The 21,397-nt window shown below is 37.4% G+C and overlaps 1 protein-coding gene across 3 annotated transcripts in view; it reads right to left on the bottom strand.

The window, feature by feature from the left end:
- The window catches only part of TBC1D32 (TBC1 domain family member 32), a 205,515-nt gene that overhangs the window by 32,202 nt on the left and 151,916 nt on the right, over positions 1–21,397 (bottom strand). For 2 of the 3 annotated variants that reach the window (XM_027551099.1, XM_027551100.1), the window contains 3 exons: positions 13,301–13,384; positions 2,054–2,123; positions 251–366 (listed from right to left, as the gene is read on the bottom strand). In XM_027551099.1, the coding sequence (XP_027406900.1) occupies positions 251–366; positions 2,054–2,123; positions 13,301–13,384 (270 nt within the window). The remainder of the gene's footprint in view (positions 1–250; positions 367–2,053; positions 2,124–13,300; positions 13,385–21,397) is intronic. The other variant, XM_027551101.1, reaches the window with a different exon arrangement.

Below are 21,397 nucleotides of genomic sequence, written 5' to 3'. Positions count from 1 at the left end.
ATATACCCGAAAATATGTTCTAATAACTAATTACTCAAGATTTAACTAATACGGTTGAATTTAATAATTACTACTCAATCTAATAAAGTACCTATTTAAAATAATAGAATCAAATACTATAAAGATATAGCAAATCACTAATATAGGTTTAAGTATTATTTTCCTACAAAAGTTTTAAAGTATTCCGTCCAAGAATTCTGAAAAGCATATGAAGAGAGTTAAAGTACTGTCAGTCATTTACAAAGGATATGAAGAGAAGATTTTATAGAAGCTTGCTGCTGTTTCAGGAATCTCTCACAATGCTTTAAAACCAAGGTAAGATCATTTTCTGCACCATCTTTTAACAGGTTGAGGAACTTGCCATACCTAAATTAAATGTCCAGAAAACATACAAAATGAAAAATGTCAAGCCTTGCACAGTAAATTCATTTTTTAAAATTCATCAAACTGTAGTTCTCTTGAGATCTCATAGTTTTAAGTTTTCAAATTTCTACCTTTGGCATAACTATTATACAGAGCACTCATGAAAGAATAACACCCATATACGTACCTGATAATCATGATATATCAGAATTTGCAGTATTCATCTGGTAAATACAATAACTTTAAAGGAAAAGGAAGTAGTAATGAAAGAATAAAACACAGATACTATAGATGAGTAGTAGAATATAAGCACTTTTCCTTGAATTTAATCTACAACATGGAATGCTGACAGGCTAGCTTGACAGAATGCTAAGTCTAGAAGCAATTTGAGGGTTCATTTAGTCCAGTGATTCTACATGAGCATGGCACTGTTTTGGAAGTTTATGGGAGTGTTTTCATTTGCCACAGTGACTGGAGGACCACTGATACTTGATGAGTGAGCATCAGGAGGTTAGACATGGGACAGTCAGCCCTGCACAGTAACAACTTATAAATGCCCTACCTATTATTTGTATAGATGAAAATTTTATCTATAATTATCTGAAATTAATTGAGCTTCATATAAAATCATAATATATTAGTCTTATTTATTATACACTGAACTAAACCAAGTGTAAGTTAGGGAAAGATAGTTCCTATGCTTTGCCTGAAGCCTTCCTAAGACTGTTCATCATTTTGCAAAGTCACTTTGCTAGTGGCAACCCTCTTGTAATATTTGAAACACCAAAATAAAATCCATCTCCATTTGTAGCTGCCCCACAGCTACAATGATTCATAGGTGCCAGCTACGTCTCATACTGTAGCTGTATACAAACAACTTATTATAAGTCACTTTCCATTTATGTCTTAACAATAAGACATCAAGCTGAATTAAAAAAAATATGTGACTAGCTTGCTCATATTATCTATGGATTCCATTTTAGAATGGAAATAGGTCATTACAGTATAAAAGGCAGGTATAGGGTCACAAAACATAATCAGTGGGTTATATACCCTATGTGATATAGGTGGATGTGCTAGAATCACTATCATAGATTTTATTATAATGCTATGGATTTACAGTCTTTTTAAAAAACTTTCACATGCATCTTCTTTATACTTAATTCTGAAGATGATCCAACAGAACAGATAGAATGGGCCTGTCAAGATCCCCATTTAATAATGAAGGGCTCATACCTTAACACCCAGTCTGTTTAGCTTGTCCATTTCTTTTGAAAATTATAATTTGAGTATGAAAAATTCAAACTACTATAATTTATTTATTCTGCTTTCACTTATGCATCTATCATTAAGATACTTTTATACTCATTAACTATAGTTATAGCCTGAAAATAAAAATTAATCATATTTTAGCAAATGGTATGACTGTGCTACCAATGTGCTGATACTTAAAATGTTTTTTTGGAAAAAAATCTGATCATCATAGAGACTTAAATATGCTGTAATTAGCCTCTGAAATAATAACAAAGTGCCAATATTCTCAAAACAAAGTTATCATTTTCTGAATGATAAACTCTGTATTTAAACTACACAAAATAGTTGATTGTTAACTTAAATAATATTAAGCACATATTAGCTAGACAAAAACAAATTCTAGAAATGCACAGGAAGATATTTCCCTATAATATACCTGACAGTCATTTTAATGCCAAGCTGTTGCACAGATGAAAGATTTTCATTCTTCACATTTGCATCAGTAGCTAAAAACAATAGAATACTGGGTTGTAAAAACGTATAAAAGTCTGCATAATAATCACATTTTAATTGAAAATTGATGAAAGCAATATTTTTACATATTTTAATGTGAATCTTCAAAACACACTGATAAATCCTGTTCTTGTAAGAGCTGTCAGTTACATTTTTCAAAAAAATTAACAGGAAACCTTTTATGAAACAGTTTTTTTCTCCTACAAAAAAGCATTTAAAAATATATTAAATACAAAACAAATAATCATAATTTTCAAGCAATCTACTTTTACTTGGTTCTCCAAATACAAAAGTCATAACACAAAAATGGTCTAGAATATTGTATTTTCATCAAGCAATGCATATATAAGATTCTGAATTACAAACATAGGTAAGTATGGCTGTTTACATCTGAAATATTTAAATGGTCAGTGTCAGAAAGGAATAATTGGTATTATTCTACTTAAAATGTACAGCAGTTTACAAAGGTGGACTGAACAAGTTTATTCCTGCATGTAGATATCGTGACAGAGTACAAATTGTGGTCATCTTCCAAAAGTGAAAAAGGGGGTGTACAGTAGAGAGGACTGACCACAGGACAGGCTGAAGGTTTGGACTGGTCTTTGACAACACTGGATGACTGAAGAGTCAATAGCATCACTAGACAGCAAGGAGGGTCTAGCTGAAACTTTCAGTTTTGGGCTGACAAAACTGTAGTGTGTACACACATGGGTGTGCGCACATGCACACGCACACACACACACACACACACACACATATAAATAAGGGAACTGCTAAGAATCACCAATTTACCTAGTGACAGATCTAGGTTTTCTGAATTCTGTATTGGCAGTTTTTTTTTTTCCTATTACACACTGGTATATCTCATATTAACAATACACCTATTTCACTCATGAATTCATTCTTTACGTTTAATAAATCTCTTCTTATAAAGTAGGTGTGGAGCACCATGCTAGAATCTATAAGGGATAAAAGATAAATCATACATCATGACCTAACAGAACTTTCCATGTAGTGTCAGAGATAAAATTTGTATATAGAAAATTCAGATAAAGATGTTTTAAAGTGCAAAGTGGAGCAAAAATGATACAGGTGAAGAATTATGTGAATTCATAAGAGGAAGAGATTAGGTAGAAGTGGCATTCAAACTGAATTTTCAAATATGGGTAGACAAGAGGTAGAGAGATAGGTACGAATAAATTAAATATCACTGTTATTGAATATCTACTCTTTAAAGCAATAATAATTCATCTTTCTGCACTCCTGGTAAGGGTAACCTACTTCTAGTTTGCCAAGGACTTGCATGGATTTAGTACTTAAAGTCTCAAGCCCTTAGGAACTTCCCACTGCTGCTGCTAAGTCGCTTTAGTCGTGTCCGACTCTGTGCGAGCCCATAGATGGCAGCCCACCAGGCTCTCCCATCCCTGGGATTCTCCAGGCCAGAACACTGGATTGGGTTGCCATTTCCTTCTCCAATGCATGAAAGGGAAAAGTGAAATTGAAGTCGCTCAGTCGTGTCCGACTCTTCGCGACCCCATGGACTGCAGCCTACCAGGCACCTCTGTCCATGGGATTTTCCAGGCAAGAGTACTGGAGTGGGGTGCCATTGCCTTCTCCAAGGAACCTCTCACACTCCTGGGCAAACCAGACTGGTTGGTCAACTACCTAGTCTAGAGGGGTAATTTCTTAAACGAAAATAAATAACAATTTTAAAAAATAAGTGTCTGTTAATTTCTTGATAAGCTACATCTGACTTACACTTATTTTGATCAGAATACAGTCTTAGCAATATTGCTAAATTTCATAATGATAGCAATTAAGCTACAGTTTATATAGCTAAGAATCCCTTGCTACTTATAACCGTTATGGTGCTGGAAGATGAACCTCTGCATCTAGGGAAGAAGGATACCACTTCTGCACTTCTTCTAGCAAGAGGCTGAGCAAGGAAGACTACTCAATGTTTTCTACAGGTTTTTGAAACAAGAGTGAAGATCGTATTCACCGACAATGCTCTGCATTAATTACAGGGCTATGCCCCAAGCCAGGCTTCAGCAATATGTGAACCGTGAACTTACAGATGTTCAAGTTGGTTTTAGAAAAAGCAGAGGAACCAGAGATCAAATTGCCAACATCTGCTGAATCATCGAAAAAGCAAGAGTTTCAGAAAAACGTCTATTTCTGCTTTATTGACTATGCGAAAGTCTTTGACTGTGTGGATCACAATAAACTGTGGAAAATTCTGCAAGAGATGAGAATACCAGACCACCTGATCTGCCTCTTGAGAAACCTACATGCAGGTCAGGAAGCAACAGTTAGAACTGGACATGGAACAACAGACTGGTTCCAAATAGGAAAGGGAGTACGTTAAGGCTGTATATTGTCACCCTGCTTATTTAACTTATATGCAGAGTACATCATGAGAAATGCTGGGCTGCAGGAAGCACAAGCTGGAATCAAGATTGCCAGAAGAAATATCAATCACCTCAGATATGCAGATGACACCACCCTTATGGCAGAAAGTGAAGAGGAACTAAAAAGCTTCTTGATGAAAGTGAAAGAGGAGAGTGAAAAAGTTGGCTTAAAGCTCAACATTCAGAAAAATAAGATCATGGCATCTGGTCCCATCACTTCATGGCAAATAGATGGGGAAACAGTGGAAACAGTGTCAGACTTTATTTTTTGGGCTCCAAAATCACTGCAGATGGTGATTGCAGCCATGAAATTAAAAGATGCTTTCTCCTTGGAAGGAAAGTTATGACCAACCTAGATAGCATATTCAGAAAAGCAGAGACATTACTTTGCCAACAAAGGTCCATCTAGTCAAGGCTATGGTTTTACCAACGGTCATGTATGGATGTAAGAGTTGGACTGTGAAGAAAGCTGAGCGTGAAGAATTGATGCTTTTGAACTGTGGCGTTGGAGAAGACTCTTGAGAGACCCTTGGACAAAAATAACAATTTTTAAAAATAAGTGCCAATTTCTTGATAAGCTACATCTGACTTATACTTATTTTGATCACAATACAGTCTTAGCAATATTGCTAAATTTCATAATGATAGCAATTAAGCTACAGTTTATATAGCTAAGAATCCCTTGCTACTTATAACCATCATGGTGCTGGTAGATGGACCTCTACAGCTTACTTCTATGCACTGAGTTGAAATACACACTTAAAGAAGTAAAACAGAACTTTAGAGATAGTTTCAATTGGACAGTCATAGGTTGCTACACAAATTTTATTTTAAGGAAGGTACTGGTTAAATCTCCAAAAAGATTTTTAAAGGAGAATATATGAGTTATTAAGTATACCAAAACAAAAATCACATATCCACTCAAAAAATTACTAGGATGATAAAGATTTAGGTGACTTCAGAGTGAATAAAATTCCACTGAATGTTTCCTTTAGTAGGATGTCAGTCAGAAAATGGTTTATGGGTATATATCTAAAAAGAAGCTTCAATTTTAATTTGTATTTGACATACAGTATGACAACCTGACAAGCAGAAATGGATCTTGGGCCACAAAAGTTGAGTGAAATAATCTTTTGTTACACTTAACTTGGACTAAATGCGATTTATGAAGCAGGAATTAAAATCTTCAGAAATAAAATGGAGCAAAATGATTAACTGAAAGTCAATGATAAAATACATGTATTCAGGGGACCCTGAAACACTGCTGGCAACCAGTGCTTTACTGAAATGTGGATAAAAGTGTGCGATACATAGCAATAAGTGATATGCTGCTTAATAAACACCAAGAGGATGAATGAGGAGTTGAATGAATAAACAAACATCCAATGTACAACAAAAACTGTGCTTTACATATCAAACAAGACGCAAGGTGGAGATGCAAATAGAATTTAACATATTTTTTTCTGTATATTGAAATCAAGAAACAAAAGGATAATATAACTCCCATTCCCAGAGTCACTGCGAAGCATAACAAAGTTATTGAATAAAGGTCAATCAACCAATGACACCTATAGCATCAGATTTGCCCTACTTACTCATCAATGCCTAATTCATTCTCAGCATTAACTATTTACAATAACCAATCATTTTAATTATAAATATAATAATCTCAGAACAAAATGAGTTGAAAAAATTAACTTAATGTTGACTGAAATTACTCACTGTGGTAATACATACTGTTCTACTTTTAATATAGAAAGCTAGCACAGAGCAGGAGTAGAAGAAATTAAATCTATTTTGCTGGCACTTGGCTAATAGTGAGAAACTAAACAAATTTTCTGGAGAAGGAAATGGCAACCCACTGCAATATTCTTGCCTAGAGAATCCCGTGGACATAGGAGCCTGATGGGCTGCTGTCCATAGGGTCGCACAGAGTTGGATACAAGAGAAGCAACTTAACATGCATGCATGCGCTGGAGAAGGAAATGGCAACCCACTCCAGTATTCTTGCCTGGAGAATCCCAAGGACAGAGGAGCCTGGTGGGCTCCCGTCTATGGGGTCACACAGAGTTGGACATGACTGAAGCGACTTAGCAGCAACAGCAGCAAATGAATTTTCAGCAGAGTAAAGCATATCTCCACTGGATGACAAATACAGTATTAGAAGAGCTGTTACAGTGTGACTGTTTACTGACTCTCCTGAAAGTCCTGTTATATCAGTAGCAGAGCCAGAAAACTTTTACTTCTAAAGAAACCAACCAGTCCATTTCCTCCTGCCTTCTTCCTTACCCAAAATAAGCCTGAAGGTTCTGTACCTTCTTTTTAAATATGGGGTTGCTATCTATCCATTTTATTCAGTTTTTACTGCCATAAAATTTAATTTCTTATGACCAGTAAGCTAGTGTAAGTATCTAAGTCTCCTAACTTATGTGTGATCACTTCAGTCATGTCCGACTCTTGCAACCCCATGGACTGTAGATGACCAGGCCCTGTCCATGGTGATTCTCCAGGCGAGATACTGGAGTGGATTGCCATGCCCTTGTCCAGGGGATCTTCCCCATCCAGGGACTGAACCCGTGTCTCCTGTGGCTCCTGCACTGCAGGCGGATTCTTTACTACTGAGCTACCAGGAAAGCCCAACTTATATAGTCAGCATTATTTGGAAAAAAGTATTATTTTTTTCCATGCCATTGATTACACAATTGCCCTTGCCTGCAAGATTCTTCCCCTTTCCTATTTCTTTCAGCTGTCATAGCCCAGGAGGCAGTTCTATCATTGTTTTTTCCTTTAATCTTCCACTATGATATTAGTCAACACTGATCACTCTCCACTGAATACCTATGGCATTACCACACAATCCCTCATTTGAAAATATCTCAATTCAAAAAGCTAACTTAACCGTTCTAGCACATTGCCTGAAACAAAGTAGCCAGCTGAGAAATGTCAGTTTTCCATTTCTTTACTTTCTATTTACCATGTGCTGCAAATTAATTTAATTCATCATTTTAGATACATGCTCTATTTCCCCCCTCCTTGTGGACAGGGTCATTCATATTATATACCTCCTTGCGACTATCTAGCATACTCACAAATATCCTCCATAAAAGTAAGACAGAAAAGAGCATATTTGCTGAATATCAAAAGAAAGTATAATGGACATTTAACTGTATATAATAAATGTAAAAATATTTTAATAATGGAAAGGTGAAACAATGCAAAGTTCCCTGATATTTTTCCAAAATTTTGTTTAACATAAAGAGAAAAAGGATAAAATTGAAATATTTACCACCCTGAAAGGATTACTTAATTTATCATTTTAAAGAAGCAATTATAGAGGAAAAATCTCCAACACGTTCTAGAAAATGAGCTGACAAACAGTTAACGTCTGTTAGGACTCGGAGAGGCACCTGCGTGGAGTAACAAACTGCGAGTGTGCAGAACTTTATCTGTTTGTTCTCTCCTCTTTCTTTAAGGGGATAAACAGCCAAACTAATCTGGTTTTTCCAGATTTGCAAATTTTATAATGGATTGAAATCCTGAGGGAGCTAACAACAGATGGATGACTGTGTTATTCTAATTTCAGCTACCTTAGGGTTTAGCAAGCTGTCATTTTTAAAAAGCCAATCAATTTCTCATTTCAAGAAACATGAAAAAACACTAAATAGATCTATCCAGCGTCTGCTTTGAAACATCTTTTATATCAAAACATGGTTTTTGTTTACTTAAAGTAAATAGAATAAAATTTTGTAATTGCAAACCATTGTTTCACTAGCCAAAAAATTAATGATAAAGGACGAGGATATCTAAAGCCATGAGAAGAAAACAATACTAGCAACAAACTTAGCCCATATCATAATAATAAACAGTAATCAATCAACAGGAAGCCACTTTATTTTCATTCATTCTCTAAAACACTATTGGATAGTTGTTTACCTGGAGCCTTTTAAGAATTTAAATTCACATTCAGGGTTTATCTGCCTAGATGATAGGCTTCCCCAGTAGCTCAGTGGTAAAGAATCTGCCTGCAATGCAGGAGACACAGGTTCCATCCCTGGGTCAGGAAGATCCCCTGGAGCAGGAAATGGCAACTCACTCCAGTATTCTTGCCTGGGAAATCTCATGGACAGAGGAGCCTGGTGGGCTACAGTCCATGGGGTCACAGAGAGTTGGACATAACTTAGTGACTAAACAACAACGGCCTAGATAATACATTCAGTAAAGCTAACATCTGAGATCTCCTCATCATAATTCAGAAATGTAACACAGGGTAGTAAATGCACGCACACTGAGCAATCAGCCTTGTTGAATATTTAGATAACACACACGACATAATGTTAATTTTAGATTATCTACAGAACATATAACCCAACAGAACAATGTACCAAAGAGAGCTGTAGAATTTGAAGATTATATTACTGAAGATAGCCCCTCTGGCATTCAAATTTCCATGATTACCACTTCTTACTTATTTCCTCTCTTACAAACTTGATCATTAATCTCTGTATGTTTTTTCACATACTTTTTCAGGTTTGTTCATAAAGTTATAATTTCTTCACAGATGCTTTTCTTCAAAATTTTCTTCATTAGCCCTAATTTCTTCCCTCTGAATCTCCGTTTCCCGATTTTTAAATGTGATGATTATACACCTGCTCTCAGAGAGTACAGCTGACCCTTGAACAATGCAAGGGTTAGGGAGCCAACCCCATGCAGCAGGTAAAAAATTCAAGTATAACTTTACAACTGGCCTTCCATATCCTCAGCTCTACATCCATGGATTCAGCAAACCATGGATTTGGTGGTACTGTAGTAGGTATTTATTGGGGAAAAAAAATCTGCATGCTGAACCTCCACAGTTCAAAATCATGTTGTTCAAGGGTAGTTACAGGGTTGAACAATATAATGCACATCAGATGCCTCAGTGCATTATTCTACTCACAAGCAGAACTCAAGTTATCAATTCTCTTCATCTACCTTAATTTCTGTTTTATTCTACCTTGTGTTTTCCTCTCATTTCTTTGCTTTCATTTTCTTATGATCACTTTTATCCCTTTCCCAAATCTGCATTAGATGTCACTATGATTTAATTACATATATGTGTACTTGTAAATCCCAACAGATTTAGAATTGTTATACAGATGTACTGTGTGAACATTGATGTTATTTAATGGTATGAATAATTAATCTAACAAAATATCTCAAAAGCTATATTAAAGAGAAAGAGGCATTTGAGACTAATGAAATAATTTAAATTAGCCATATGTGTTCAGTTGTTTAGTCGTGTCCGACTTTTTGCTACTCCATGGACTGTAGCCCACCAGGCTCCTCTGTCCATGGGATTCTCCAGGCGAGAATACTGGAGTGGGTTGCCATTCCTTTCTCCAGGGGATCTCTCCAACTCAGGGAGCAAATCCGGGTCTCCTGCATTGCAGGTGGCTTCTTTACCAACTGAGCCACCAGGGAAGCACAATGTGATAAATATCAAATTGGTAGTTTAAGATGAATGCAATAGGAGCACAGAGGAGGGACTTATGATTGAGAGTAAGAGGGAAGGTGACATTCTAGCTGTGACTTTACAGTAGTTGGCCATTACCACATGGATGTCATGAGGAAGAAAGAAGTTTATCCAGAATGAACACTAGCAGCACAACAGGTTCAATGATACGAATGCACAGGGTGTGTTTGGGCAGTGATGAATAACACAATTAAAAAAAAATAAGTAACCCAGACTGAGAATATATCTTTAAAATTTTCTTTCTTTCTATGGAGATTTGAAACATTATGTCTAACTTGAATAAATGCATATTTGAAGGATGGTTTCTTCAGCAAACAGAAAAGTCATGTTACTCTTATGAGGAAGAGGCGCAATATCCCCTGATGATCTATTACTGTGAATCTAGGCTATCTCTCTGCTTTCTTCACAGTGTCTTCACTTACTGGATATTCACCTTTGGGAAATTTCAGTTCTTCTCTCTACCTCATCCTTTACATAGTTACTAAATTAATCATTCTAAACTACAGATGAATCAAGTAAAGCTTCTGGTCTGAAATCTTAAACGTTTTCATTTTTAATAAGCAACAGAGTAAATCAAATGCATTGACACAGTATATAAAGCTCTTATCCTTCATTCCATTCTTTCCTTTATTTGTCAAACAATTACTGACACTGTTACTCTAGGTGCAGAGGACAAGACCAGTAAGACACAGAAACTACCCTACAGGAGTGTGCTGCCACATGAAGGATTAGACATTAAGTCAGAATATGAGAAAAACAGGACAAAGAGATGTGTATTAGCTTTATACAGTAAGCTGAAGATTTAGTAATTGGTATTTTCAACCCATACCTTCCCCTTAAATTCCAGATTCAAACAGCCAACATGTACAGAGTATGTCTACTTAAATGTGTAACAAGTATTCAAAATATAACATAAAAGCAAACTCCTAATCTCCTCTCTGAACCTTATTCTTCACGCATTCTTCTCTATCTGTGTTTGATAATCCACCCTTCCAGTGGCTCAGATCAATAACTTAGGTCTTTGACTCCCCTCTTTCTCACTCCATCTTCAGTCTGTTAGCCTATTCTGTTGGTCCTATTTTTAAAATATACCTAGAATATGTGTGTGTGTGTGTGTGTGTGTATGTTAGTCACTCAGTCGTGTCTGACTTTTTGCGACCCCATGGACTGTAGCCCACTAGGCTCCTCTGTCCACGGGATTCTCCAGGCAAGAATACTGGAGTGGGTTGCCATTTCCTTCTCCAAGGGATCTTCCTGATTCAGGGATTGAACCTGGGTCTCCTGCATTGCAGGTGTACGCTTTACTGTCTGAGCTAGAATCCAAGTACTTTTGACCAGCTCCACTGACATCCTCATCCAAGCCATTGCCAATTTTCATCATTATCTTTTCAATAGCCTCCTAACTCATCTTCCTTGTTCTTCAGTCTTTTCCCAATACAGCAGCCACAGTAATATTTTAAAAATGTAAATCTGAGGATGTCACTCCTATGTTCAAGATTCTGCAATAACTTTAAAATCCCTCTATCAGGGATTTCCCCAGAAGTCCAGTGGTCAGGACTGTGCTTTCATTGCTGAAGGCACAGATTCAGTGCCTGGTCAGGACTAAGATCCCACAAGGTATGCAGTGTGCCCCCATCTGCCCCCCATCCACATATCATCCTCTCTAACTTCAACACCAAAAATTCTCCCCCTTACTCTTTTTGAGCTATACCAGTCTCCTTCCTAGTCAGTTGCTGGAATTTTCTTCCCCTGAAAACATTCATATATCTTGCTGCCAACTTCTGCTGGTCCAAACACTATTTAACATTGAACCTCCCTTCCCTGCTGTGTATTTCTCACTTACCACCATACCACTTGACATACTGGATGTTTTACTTATCTACTGTCTATCTTCCAACAGAAAGGTAAACTCTATCAAGGGAAGACTTTTTTCTCTCTTTTGTTCACTGATGTGCCCAAGTGCTTTGAGCAATTTTATTATATTGTAGAGGAAAATATCAATTTGCTGAATAAATGAATGTGTATCTGGAGAAGAGAAGGTGAGGCTGGCAATGCTGCTAATAGTTTAGTGTTTCTGAAAAACAAATGAGGCATGGAGAAAAGGGGATGATGCTAGAGAAGAAAGAAGAGTAACCTAAGGCCTTGGGCGTCATGATAAGAATCTTAAACTGTACGCAGTGGTCAATGGTAAACTTCTAAAAGGTAGAGGAATGAACAGGTCAGATTTACACTTCATACGTCACTCTGAAAGCAACATAAAGAATACTTCTGGAAAAAAAATGAGACTCCAATTAGAAAAATGAGGTAAAGACAATAACCTAGACAATAACCTGTTGCAATAACCTAGGCAAAAAGTAACGGTGGCTTAAACTAACATAAAGAGGAGGAGGGACGGAAGTAAGGGCTTAAGTTTGAAATATATTAGGAACACAGAATATGGTTTGCTGACTAGGCGGGAACCTGGTTTAGATGGACAGATGATTGCACTGCCCACCAAAATAGTATAGATGGAGGAAGTCTCTCAATGAGGTATGATAAAGTAACGCTCTTGTTGGACATTTTGAGCCTGAGGGTTCTTTAGCACATTCAGGTGATGTTTACCTATCAAGCATCTGGAAATACGAGAATGAAGCTTATAGATATTTGAGTAGAAGAGATAAACTTAGAAGTCATCAATGTATGCAAAATAAAACAGTACAAACAGATGAGATCACTACGAGATAGTGGATAAAACTGAAGAATGGAAGATACCACCATAAGGAAAAATAAATTTCAATGGGTAGACAGAAAAAAAAAAAAAGAGTTAACAACAACAACAACAAAAAAGCTAGAAAGTAACAAGGAAACCCAGACATTTGCACAGAAGAGACCAGAAGATATCTGGAATGTATATAACACAAAGTGAGAGATTTTAAGGATGGAAAACCTTGTGTATATTTGCATCTAATTACACTTTTCTATGAGCTGACTCATTGGAAAAGACTCTGATGCTGGGAGGGATTGGGGGCAGGAGGAGAAGGGGACGACAGAGGATGAGATGGCTGGATGGCATCACCGACTCGATGGATGTGAGTTTGAGTGAACTCCGGGAGTTGGTGATGGACAGGGAGGCCTGGCATGCTGCGATTCATGGGGTCACAAAGAGTTGGACAGGACTGAGCGACTGAACTGAACTGAACTGAACTGATGAAACATTATCTATTTGCATACCAAGCACTTTCCAAAATTCAAAATGTTTAAATTGTACCTGTATATTCCACTGAAGGGAAGTAGCATTCAGATGGGCTTTCAGAAAGATGAAGTACAAATTTTTCAAGTAATTCTACTAAAGCTGTAATAAACAAGAGAATAATTAGGATATTAAAGGTCAAGAATCATACATGATACTGTATCTCTAAATCACAGACCAGTAGGTAAAAGTCATTAGAACTTCTTCATAGTTATGCTCTTGAGGGGGGCCAATTCAAAACATATCGTTTTAATATTCACAACAATCTTTCCAATGTAAATTAAATTTTAAATAGCTTCACTGCAAACCTATTCAATGTGAAACTGGAAAAGAACCATCTGTTATCCTTAGATCCTCTAAGGATTACTTCAGAATTTTCTAAATGATTTCAATTCAGAAAAAAAATTATCACAAATTAGGCTATAATATCTTACCATGATTATTCACACATGCAGAAAAAACATCACATGAACTTCAAGACCAGAATCAATGCATAGCTCACATCCCTTTCAAAAGCACATTTTATATGTTTTATATACTTGACAACAGATGTTATCTGTTCAGGGTAAACAGATCAAAGGTAAGACAGGCAGGGGTTGGAAAGAGGGAGGGATGAATAGGCAGAGCAGAGAATTTCTAGGGCAGTGAAACTCTTTTGTAAGGCACTACATTGGTGGATACATGTCATCATTATGACATTTGTCAAAATTCATAGAATGTGAAACATCAAGAGTGAACCCTAATGTAAACTATGGACTCTTGATGATAATGACATGTCAATGTAGTCTCATCAGTTGTAACAAGCATACCACTCTGGTATGAGATGTTGTTAGTTAGGGAGGTTTCAAGGAGAGAATATGTGAGAACTTTCTGTATTTCCTGCTTGATTTTGCTGTGAATCTAAAACTGCTCTAAAAGTTTATTAATTCAAAGAAAAGTTGAAAAAAAGATGCCTGTCAATGTAACAGTACAGAAATATTTGCATATATTACCACCAAAGTGGATACAACCAAGTGAATTATAATCACTATGCAATTTAGAATTATTTTTGCTGGAAATAAATGTATCTGAAGAGTAACTGATATGCTTGTAATTAAGGCAAGTAAGTTTTAGTCACTTTTGAAATTTGTGCCCTGGTTATTATATTCAGGATATTGACTGTGACACATATTAACTGAATGCACCCTTTTTCACATCCAAGAGCACTGAGGAAAAGTTAGTCTTCAACATGCCAGAAATGTAAAGTCAAAGAGGGATAACATATGCTTTCCAACAACTACAGGTCTAACAAGCTACATCTCATGATACAGCTTAAGCAACATCTCTAGATAAAAACAAATTTTTTTTATTTGTGGAACTCTATTCATATTGATTTCAAGTTGAAATATTTAAATATTTAAACATAAGAAATGCAATAGTTAAGGATCAGAAAGAACACTGCTGCTGCTGCTAAGTCGCTTCAGTCGTGTCCAACTCTGTGCGACCCCATAGACGGCAGCCCACCAGGCTCCGCCGTCCCTGGGATTCTCTAGGCAAGAACACTGGAGTGGGTTGCCATTTCCTTCTCCAATGCATGAAAGTGAAAAGTGATTGTAGATTATTTATAGATTGGTTCTATCTTCACACACATAAGCACAAATACTCCCACTTTTGGAGAAATCTTTCAAGTGGTTTCTTTTCTATGAATCTCTAAGTAAATAATAGCCCTTCAGTGAAACCTTTCAACTTCTATGTTTGTTCACAAGTTACAAAATGCTGTCTCTTGAGATTATAATTTTTCAGAAATCAGGTGAAGAAAAGAAGTGTGTGACTGCTAGCATGAGGAAAGCAATGAACAGGATCAGGTTCAGCCATTAGACAGACAGTTAGAAACATGTCAGAAGACAAAACACACATCTGTGAAGGTGCTAAAACACTAAAATATTCGAAACTTGAGTCACCAGACTAACTTCAGACTTTACAACGCATACTACTTTCCAGCAAGTAGTGATCCTGAAATATGAAATTATGCTATTAGATCATAATATATTAGAGGCTTATAAAGTAATTTATGCATCCTATATAAAGGTGACATCACTGAATCAACCAGAGAAAGTTCATGATTTCTATGGATTCCAATATATTTGCTTTGCCCAGCAACCCAAACAGCACTATGTACTTCCAAATATTTTGAGAGATAAACTACAGTCATGGAACAATGTTAAAAACTAATTCACATGTGGTAGTTGAACCCACAGTTACAATTTATTGGTACCATCTCTCTAACAACAATGACAACAAAACTGCATAATTACTAACATGGCTATCTCAGTACAACTCACTGTCAGTTCACTAAAAATTCCATTATCTGCGACTCCAGGAAATTAATTCACATAAAACATTTCTTAACTTTAAGAGTAAATTAACTCCAGGATATTGCTATCTAGAAAGTAAACTGTTGAATATTGTTTTAGGTGGATTTTTATTTTGAATGGCAGACTTAGAATCTCTATAAAGGATTTTAAATTAGAAACCGTCTCCTTTTAATTATACTCAGTCCCTAGGGTTGGACTATGACATCAGTAGACTATAAAACCAAAGTTTATGATATTTATATGATAAAAGAGGACCTGGGTTTTACTGCTGAGGAAAAACCAAAGGTAGATTGTTCAGGGATAAGTGTTTTTTCCCTTGGCATTGCCATCACAACAGCAGCCGGTTCCAAAAAATTCAGTGTTTGTAAATATGCATGGTTTCTCCAGGATTCACTCTTTAATTCTTTAACCTTTTATCACTGCTGGCACATCCTCAGATCACAAGGAACTCACACTATGTGCTCAGTTTTTTCCTGATCGTTATCCTGCATACAAGCACCAGATGTTTGCTCCTTGAACACTTGCTTATTCAGAATATACCACACCTTTCACGTGTGGAACAGACACATGAATGGAGGGAAAGTAGAGTTTGTGGCCTCCTTACCACTGGCTGATGGTGAAAGTCCTGACTCCCTACTTAGGCCTCCCTGACACCACCCTATCAGGGAGAGGCAGGGTGTCTCACTGTCAGGTGAGAACAGAAGTCCAGGCTGCAGCCCAAGTCTTGTTTGCAAGACTTCTACAGTTTGGCTGGATTAAAGTGCTCACTTTCTACAAGTTTTGTCTTGGTAGACTGCCATTATCCTGGTCCTTTGGTTAGAGGGAGCAGGCTCTTATTGCCCAGCCCTCATTTTTTCCCTTGCATCCATTGATATTCTTCATCACTCAGCCTAGGATATATGAGGCAAAAACAAAACCCAAGAAATGTCATCTTTGTTCCTTGGATCCCAAGGTTCCTAGTCAGTTTGTCTTTTCAATCAAGGGTCACATATAAAACATAAGATCATGTCTACAAATCTCAGATGTACATAGTAGGAGAGAAAAGGGAAAGATCATCTACTCCATCTCTCAACAGTAGATATCATCTCTTTTCTTTTTCATTATGAATATTTAGACCCCGTACAGACTAGATATAAGTTCTGCCATATAAATTAGATGACCACACACAATTTTTTAAAAATCCTCAGCTTATTTCAAATCATTCTTTATTCTTATGTTATTCACCATTAATACTGAATCTTAGAGAATTATCTGATGTATCAAGTACAGCTGGTTTATAGCCATAAATAGATATAAGACAGGTCAATTTGAAGTCCATGTAAGTAAGTAAGTAAGTGAAGTCACTCAGTCGTGTTTAATTCTTTGCAACCCCATGTACTGTAGCCTACCAGGCTCCTCCATCCGTGGAATTTTCCAGGCAAGAGTACTAGAGTGGGTTGCCATTTCCTTCTCCAGGGGATCTTCCTAACCCAGGGATTGAACCCAGGTCTCCCACATTGCAAGCAGACATTTTACCATCTGAGCCACAAGGGAGCCCTAAAATCCATAGGTACATAGCAATTATGAGTATTCTTTGAGTATACCAGTACAGCTGAAGTTCAGGATTCAGAAGGTGATAGATTAGAAATTGTGCTCAATTCCTCTTCCCTTTGATTAATTATGCCAAGAAGAGGGTCTAAGAAAAAAAGGAGCGTTGGTAACAGAATCACATGATGGGTAGATACCACTAGAAGCATACCACTAAGGATAGCCCAATAACGATATATGATGGTACTCACAGTGTAAAGTGAGTGGAAAAAAAAAAGAATTGATGCTTTTGTCCCTTTAGGGGCCATTAGTGATCCTCCTTTCAGGTCTCATATAACCTCTTATGTTTTCTTTGGTGCCTTAATATCTCTCTTTCTACTTAGAGCAGTCTTTACTTAACCTGTGTGTTTCTCATTTTTTTAAGCTGATTTACTAGCACTTTGATATTATCAGATAACCTAAATTATTAAAGATTTGTGTCTCCTTAATGTATATTTGAAATCATAACTGGCTGGGATAAAGGAAAGTGTTATAGGAATCAGATCCAGAGATAGATGAGCAAACTTTAAGATTACTTTGTGTAAGTACATTTATTAACATGGAAAATTCTATACAATATGGTATTCAGTGAACTGACAAAATAATATAGCGTGCTAGGTATTAACTCTTTGGGCTAAGAATAATTTAGTGATAATTTTATTCTGCAGAGATTATAAGGCAAATTTCAGTCTCTTCATTTTGTTTATAATTTCTAATCTTTCTAGAATGATCATATATTTCAGACAATAATTTAGTTGCCAAAAGGTTAATACTAGAATCAAAGTAGTAACAGAAGAAATGAATGAGAAAGAACAGATTTTAAAAATTTAAGAATAAACTCTATAAGACATGGTAAACAAATATATGAAAGTCAGAAGATGAAAGAAAGAGATAAGTCAAGAAGAACTAGGTTGTTACCTTCAGTTATTGTACTACATACAGGCTAGTGACTACACACAGAAAAAATGCAAGAAGAAGAACATATTTTAACACTTCCCATGGCATCTCATACAGATAAAATCTAAGTGGCAGGACAAAATGAGAATACTAGATTAAATGCTCAGAGGAAAATTTTTTAAAAGTATATCATTTCAGTTCAGATCAGTTGCTTAGTTGTGTACGACTCTTTGTGACCCCATGAATCGCAGCATGCCAGGCCTCCCTGTCCATCACCAACTCCCGGAGTTCACTCAGACTCATGTCCTTCGAGTTGGTGATGCCATCCAGCCGTCTCATCCTCTGTAGTCCCCTTCTCCTCCTGCCCTCAAACCCTCCAAGAATCAAAGTCTTTTCCAATGAGTCAACTCTTCGCATGAGGTGGCCAAAGTATTGGAGTTTCAGCTTTAGCAACGTTCCTTCCAAAGAACACCCAGGGCTGACCTACTTTAGAATGCACTGGTTGGATCTCCTTGCAGTCCAAGGGATTCTCAAGAGTCTTCCCCAACACCACAGTTCAAAAGCATCAATTCTTTGGTGCTCAGATTTTTTCACAGTCCAACTCTCACATCCATACATGACTACTGGAAAAACCATAGCCTTGACTAGATGGACCTTTGTTGGCAAAGTAATGTCTCTGCTTTTGAATATGCCATCTAGGTTGGTCATAACTTTCCTTCCAAGAAGTAAGTGTCTTTTAATTTCATGGCTGCAATCACCATCTGCAGTGATTTTGGAGCCCCCAAAAATAAAGTCTGACACTGTTTCCACTGTTTCCCCATCTATTTTCCATGAACTGATAGGACCAGATGCTATGATCTTAGTTTTCTGAACGTTGAGCTTTAAGCCAACTTTTTCACTCTCCTCTTTCACTTTCATCAAGAGGCTTTTTAGTTCCTCTTCACTTTCTGCAATCAGGGTGGTGTCATCTGCATATCTGAGGTGATTGATATTTCTCCCGGCAATCTTGATTCCAGCTTGTGCTTCTTCCAGCCCAGTGTTTCTCATGATGTATTATGCATAGAAGTTAAATAAGCAGGGTGACAATATACAGCCTTGACGTACTCCTTTTCCTATTTGGACCAGTCTGTTGTTAGATGTCCAGTTCTAACTGTTGCTTCCTGACCTGCATACAGGTTTCCAAAAAGGCAGGTCAGGCGGTCTGGTATTCCTATCTCTTGCAGAATTTTCCATAGTTTATTGTGATCCACACAGTCAAAGGCTTTGGCATAGTCAATAAAGCAGAAATAGATGTTTTTCTGGAACTCTCTTGCTTTTTCCATGATCCAGCGGATGTTGGCAATTTGATCTCTGGTTCCTCTGCCTTTTCTAAAACCAGCTTGAACATCTGGAAGTTCACGGTTCACGTATTGCTGAAGCCTGGCTTGGAGAATTTTGAGCATTACTTTACTAGCACATGCTGCTGCTAAGTCGCTTCAGTCGTGTCCGACTCTGTGTGACCCCACTGACGGCAGCCCACCAGGCTCCGCCATCCCTGGGATTCTCTAGGCAAGAACATTGGAATGGGTTGCCATTTCCTTCTCCAATGCATGAAAGTGAAAAGTGAAAGTGAAGTTGCTCAGTAAGTGTCTGACTCTTCATGACCCTGTGGACTGCAGCCTATCAGGCTCCGCCGTCCATGGGATTTTCCAGGCAAGAGTACTGGAGTGGGTTGCCATTGCCTTCTCTGTACTAGCGTGTGAGATGAGGGCAATTTTGCATAGTTTGAGCTTTCTTTGGCATTGCCTTTCTTTGGGATTGAAATGAAAACTGACCTTTTCCAGTCCTGTGGCCACTGCTGAGTTTTCCAAATTTGCTGGCATATTGAGTGCAGCACTTTCACAGCATCATCTTTCAGGATTTGAAAGAGCTCAACTGGAATTCCATCACCTCCACTAGCTTTGTTCATAGTGATGCTTTCTAAGGCCCACTTGACTTCACATTCCAGGATGTCTGGCTTTAGGTGAGTGATCACACCATCGTGATTATCTTGGTTGTACAAGATCTTCTTTGTACAGTTCTTCTGTGTATTGTCACCTCTTCTTAATATCTTCTATTCTGTTAGGTCCATACCATTTCTGTCCTTTATCGAGCCCATCTTTGCATGAAATGTTCCCTTGGTATCTCTAATTTTCTTGAAGTGATCTCTAGTCTTTCCCGTTCTGTTGTTTTCCTCTATGTCTTTGCATTGATCGCTGAGGAAGGCTTTCTTATCTCTCTGTGCTATTCTTTGGAACTCTGCATTCAGATGCTTATATCTTTCTTTTTCTCCTTTGCTTTTCGCTTCTCTTCTTTTCACAGCTATTTGTAAGGCCAATGTAGCCAGAAGTAAATTTGAAACAACAAAAATACATTCTGCCCCTTTTTTAAGAGGACTCTTGTTTCGTGTCACCTTATTATCATAAGTGATTATGTGGCAGATCTAAGGCACAGTTCAGTTCAGTTCAGTCGCTCAGTCATGTCTGACTCTTTGCGACCCCATGGACTGCGGCATGCCAGGCCTCCCTGTCTATCACCAATTCCCACAGTTTACTCAAATTCATGTCCATTGAGTGATGCCATCCAACCATCTCATCCTCTTCTCTTTCGTCCCTTTCTCCTCCCGCCTTCAATCTTTCCCAGCATCAGGGTCTTTTCCAATGAGTCAGTTCTTTGCATCAGGTGGCCAAAGTATTGGAGTTTCAGCTTCAGCATCAGTCCTTCCAATGAATATTCGGGACTGATTTCCTTTAGGATGGACTGGTTGGATCTCCTTACAGTCCAAGGGACTCTCAAGAGTCTTCTCCAACACCATGGTTCAAAAGGGTCAATTCTTCAGCACTCAGCTTTCTTTATAGTCCAACTCTCACATCCATACATGACTACTGGAAAAACCATAGCTTTGCTTAGATGGATCTTTGTTGGCAAAGTAATGTCTCTGCTTTTTAATATACTGTCTAGGTTGGTCATAGCTTTTCTTCCAAGGAGCAAACGTCTTTTAATTTCATGGCTGCAGTCACCATCTGCAGTGATTTTGGAGCCCCCAGAAATAAAGTTGGTCACTGTTTCCATTGTTTCCCCATCTATTTGCCATGAAGTGATGGGACCAGATGCCATGACCTTAGTTTTCTGAATGTTGAGTTTTAAGCCAGATTTTTCACTCTTCTCTTTCACTTTCATCAAGAGGCTCTTTTGTTCTTCTTCACTTTCTGCCATAAGGATGGTGTCATCTGCATATCTGAGGTGACTGATATTTCTCCTGGCAATCTTGATTCCAGCT

Source organism: Bos indicus x Bos taurus, chromosome 9, assembly GCF_003369695.1.
Source record: "Bos indicus x Bos taurus breed Angus x Brahman F1 hybrid chromosome 9, Bos_hybrid_MaternalHap_v2.0, whole genome shotgun sequence".
Taxonomy (NCBI): domain Eukaryota; kingdom Metazoa; phylum Chordata; class Mammalia; order Artiodactyla; family Bovidae; genus Bos; species Bos indicus x Bos taurus.
The sequence above is the reverse complement of the archived record's forward strand: the minus strand, read 5'-3'. Positions and strand labels throughout refer to the sequence as shown.